We start from the raw sequence: 4750 nt of genomic DNA, 5'->3' as shown, positions 1-4750 counted from the left end.
ATTCATTGACAGTAACAATAAAGGAAGAGTTCTTTTTCTATCTTCTTGTTTAAGTTTTCTTCATTAATTCATTGCCTTCATTGTGGAAGCTTAATCACATTGACCATGGAAGCTAAATCTTCACATGGTATTAGAGCACCCTCAAGAGGGTGACTCTGCTGCGCCACTATCTGTCTTCCTCCTCCTCAAACTATCTTTCTGTTCTTCCTCACCCTTACCATCTCTTTCTTCCTCTCTCAACAATGGCCAACCAAACCATCAACCCAATTCTTGATCCATCAAACCCTTACTACCTGCACCCCAACGAAAATCCAGAAAGTGCACTTGTTTCCACTCTGCTGAATGGGGAGAACTACCATCCATGGTCAAGAGCGATGACCATGGCCTTGGAGACAAAGAACAAGCTGGAATTCATCAATGGAACATTGACCAAACCTGCTGCCCTTGATCCAATGTATGCTGCCTGGAAAAGATGCAACAACTTAGTAGTTTCTTGGCTGAGTCACTCAATAGAACCATCCATAGTACAGAGTGTGTTATGGATGGATAGTGCTCAAGAAATTTGGAATGACTTGAAGGAAAGATATCATCAAGGTGACATGTTCAGGATTTCAGAACTCATAGGGGAGATGCATTCCATCAAACAAGGAAGTGGATCCATTGACAAATTCTACACACAAATGAAAGGTGTATGGCAACAACTTGATAACTACATACCAATTCCTCCCTGTTATTGTGAAACAAAGTGTCATTGTGCACTCATACCTACCATAAAGAAATACAGAGAGAATGGATACATAATCTGTTTTCTTAGAGGATTGAATGAGCAATTCTCCTCTGTAAGATCGCAAATTATGCTTATGGAGCCTATGCCTCCTATCAGCAAAGTGTTTTCAATTCTTGTTCAACAAGAAAGACAGATGTCTTTTGAAGAACCTGGATTCTCAGCAAATATATCAAGCAACAATTATGACAGCAGATCAAGAGGCAGAGCAAGAAGCATGAGAGGACCTATGGCTGGAAGATCTAATAACCAAAGAAGATTTGGAAGAGGAAGAGAGATCTGTACTTATTGCCAAAAGACAGGACATACAGTTGACATTTGCTACAAGAAGCATGGTTTTCCACCTGGTTACTTCACCAATTCCACAAACATCAACTGCTACTCAGGAACAGATGCACAAATGATTGAATCATTGACAGAAACTGAGCAGAATGGAACCAAGGAAGAAAAGGTTGATCCAATATGCCTATTTACACCAGCTCAACATAATGCCTTAAAGAACATGATTCAGGAATCTATGAAGCAAACATCACACACAACCAACCAAGTCAGTTCCCTATCAACATCTATGCCTTCTTTTGAAACATCCAAAGCAGGTACATCTCTAAATTCCTTAACTAACAATAGCACATCAAGTTGCTGGGTCCTTGACACAGGAGCCACAGACCATGTCTGTCACTCCCTTACACTTTATCAGAATTTTAAGAGAATCAAACCTCTCTTGATTGCCTTACCCAATGGTGAGCAAGTTACAACACATCACTCAGGAACCATTGTGTTCTCTGATGACCTCTACCTCACAGATGCATTACATGTTCCTACTTTTAACTTCAATCTTATATCCATCTCAAAACTCACCACCTCTTTAGCCTGCACCTTGACTTTTTACACCAATCATTGTCAAATTCAGGAACCTCACTCCTTGAGGATGATTGGTGCAGCTAAGCTGAAGGGAGGTCTATATGTGCTAACTCAATCCAGCAAGAAAAACTTTGAATCACATCATGTTAATGTGTACACTGGTTATGATGACATTAATGTTTGGAATTCTAGATTAGGACACTTATCTCACAAGAAAATGACAATTATGCAATCTGTTTTTCCATCTATTAAATGCAATAAGTCTTTAGATCCTTGTGAAATCTGTCATTTAGCCAAGCACAAAAAGCTGCCATTCAATGATAGTAGTTCTAAATCTCAATCTATGTTTGATTTAGTTCATGTAGACATTTGGGGGCCCATTAGTACCCCATCCACCTTTGGTCACAAATATTTCTTGACTATTTTATATGACAAAACTAGATTTACCTGGGTACATTTTATGAAACAGAAAAGTGAAGCTACCCTTTTGGTTAAAACTTTTGTACAATATGCAAAAAACCAATTTGATAAGGGAATCAAACTAATCAGAACTGATAATGGGCAAGAATTTTTAATGAAAGACTTCTACATGAAAGAAGGCATACAACACCAAACAACATGTGTTGAGACCCCTCAACAAAATGGCATAGTTGAGAGGAAACACCAGCATATAATAGGTGTTGTTAGGTGTCTTTTATTTCAGTTAAACTTGCCTCTTTGCTATTGTAATTTTGCTGTAGGACATTCTGTGCATCTGATTAATAAACAACCTACTATGTTTCTATCTAACAAATCGTCTTTTGAAGCATTGCATAGCATATTACCAGACATCACCAACTTAAGGGTATTTGGTTGTCTCTGTTTTGCATCTACCCTAGTCTCTAACAGAAAGAAGTTTGATCCTAGATCAAGGAAATGTGTATTCCTTGGTTACCCTCATGGGACAAAAGGGTCCATTATGCTGGATCTCAACACAAATGAGATTTTTATTTCTATAAATATTGCTTTCTTTGAACATGTGTTTCCCTTTTGTGCAACTGACTTTAACAGCAGTGATGCTAATAGTGATACTCATCCTATTCTCCATGTGCATAACTCAGACATCCTTTTCTATCCCTTGCCAGAAACCAGTTCAACCCAAACCAATGACCCTAACACAAATATCACTGATCAGCCTACTCCAATAGATCAAACATTGCACAATCCTAATTGAACTAGACATCCTCAAAGAATCAGAAACCCTCTACTTACCTAAGAGATTATCACTTGACCCTCCTGCACCAATCCATCATGCCTGATCCTCATATCCAACACCCTATTAGTAACTCTCTAACTTATGACAACCTATCCTCTAGACATAAGAACTTCTCCTTATGCATATCAGCTAACCAAACTCCCACACATTACCTAGAAGCTATGAAACATGATCACTGGAAACAAGCCATTCATATAGAATGAGATGCCTTGGCCAAAAACCACACCTGGATCCTAACCAACCTACCTCCAGACAAGAAAGCCATAGGGTGCAAATGGATTTTTAAAACCAAACATCATGCTGGTGGGTCAGTAGAAAGGTACAAAGCTAGATTGGTTGCCCAAGGTTTCACTCAAACTGAAGGGGTAGACTACATGGAAACATTTAGCCCAATTGTGAAAATGACCACCATAAGAGTAATTTTGTGCCTTGCAGCCATGCGCAATTGGCACCTACACCAGCTAGACATCAATACAGCATTCCTACATGGAGATCTTGAGGAAATTGTTTACATGAAGACACCACCAGGGCTCAACATTTCAAATCCAACTCTTGTATGAAAATTTTAGAAAAATCAATATATGGTCTCAAGCAAGCTAGTAGACAATGGCATGACAAACTCACCAACACTTTGCTACAACTTGGTTATGTGAAATCCTCCTCTGATTATTCATTATTTATTCATTATACTAACTCTGATTTCACAGCTATCTTAGTGTATGTTGATGACTTGATCTTGACAGGAACTAGCATTGATCAAATCATTCACACAAAGACTGTCCTTCATAACAAGTTCAGCATCAAGGATCTAGGAGAATTAAAATTCTTCCTTGGCATGGAGGTGGCTAGATCAAAACAGGGAATTACTATATATCAACGAAAATACACCTTGGAACTTCTCCAAGAAACATGATTCCTTGGAGCAAAACCAGCCTCCACACCAATGGCATACAACACTCCTCTTTATTCTCAATCTGGCTCACCTCTATCAGACATAACCTCTTATAGAAGACTCATGGGAAAATTGCTTTACCTCACTCACACCAGACCTGACATATCCTATGCAGTAGGCTGCCTTAGCCAATACCTTGCTGCTCCAACTGATGGACATTACAAAGCTGCCACACAAGTACTCATATCTTAAAAACTCTCCTGGTCAAGGAATTTTCTTTCCAAGCAACAACACATCCGATATTCGAGGATACTCTGATTCAGATTGGGCAACCTGCATTGAAACTCGAAGATCTGTGACTGGTTGGTGTTTTTTCATAGGTTCTGCTCTTGTCTCTTGGAAAAGCAAAAAGCAAAACACAGTTTCAAGATCTTCTTCCGAAGCAGAATATAGAGCACTTGCCATGGCTGCTTGTGAGGCACAGTGGCTCGTCTTCTTGTTCAGAGATTTGAACATTTCTCACCACAAACCAGTTAGCATCTTTTGTGACAATAATTCAGCTCTTCACATAGCATCTAACCCGGTCTTCCATGAGAGAACGAAGCATATTGACATTGATTGCCATGTAGTTCGAGAACGCCTACAAAATCATACTATCCATCTTCTTCCAATACACACTTCACTTCAACTAGCTGATATTTTCACTAAATCCTTGTCTCCATCCCCTTTTCGAAGCATTCTTTCCAAACTTGGCATTATAGATATTCATATGCCAAGTTTGCGTGGGTGTGTTAAAACTACCAAACAAACCACTCATGATTCAAGCCCAATGCAAGAGAACACTCATTCTACAAGCCCAGCTCAAAATCCAAGTGATCTAGAAACACCTCAACTTGAAAACTGAAAGTTTCCTTTTTTTAGTAGTTTTTTAAAATTCAGTTATTTCTGTTTTTAGGTA

The 4750-nt window shown here is 38.9% G+C and overlaps 1 protein-coding gene across 1 annotated transcript; it reads left to right on the top strand.

Moving 5' to 3' along the window:
* Positions 1–242: 242 nt before the first annotated feature.
* Positions 243–2858, top strand: LOC109341035. The gene has a single exon (XM_019578825.1). The coding sequence runs from the start codon at positions 243–245 to the stop codon at positions 2856–2858; it is 2616 nt and encodes an 871-aa protein (XP_019434370.1).
* Positions 2859–4750: the final 1892 nt, after the last annotated feature.

This window comes from Lupinus angustifolius, unplaced genomic scaffold, assembly GCF_001865875.1.
Source record: "Lupinus angustifolius cultivar Tanjil unplaced genomic scaffold, LupAngTanjil_v1.0 Scaffold_332, whole genome shotgun sequence".
NCBI classification, from domain to species: domain Eukaryota; kingdom Viridiplantae; phylum Streptophyta; class Magnoliopsida; order Fabales; family Fabaceae; genus Lupinus; species Lupinus angustifolius.
This window is presented reverse-complemented; position numbering and strand designations above follow the sequence as displayed.

Bases quoted from the DNA above. Each gene is read 5' to 3' on its own strand.
- LOC109341035 (XM_019578825.1), top strand. From the start codon at position 243: ATGGCCAACCAAACCATCAACCCAATTCTTGATCCATCAAACCCTTAC.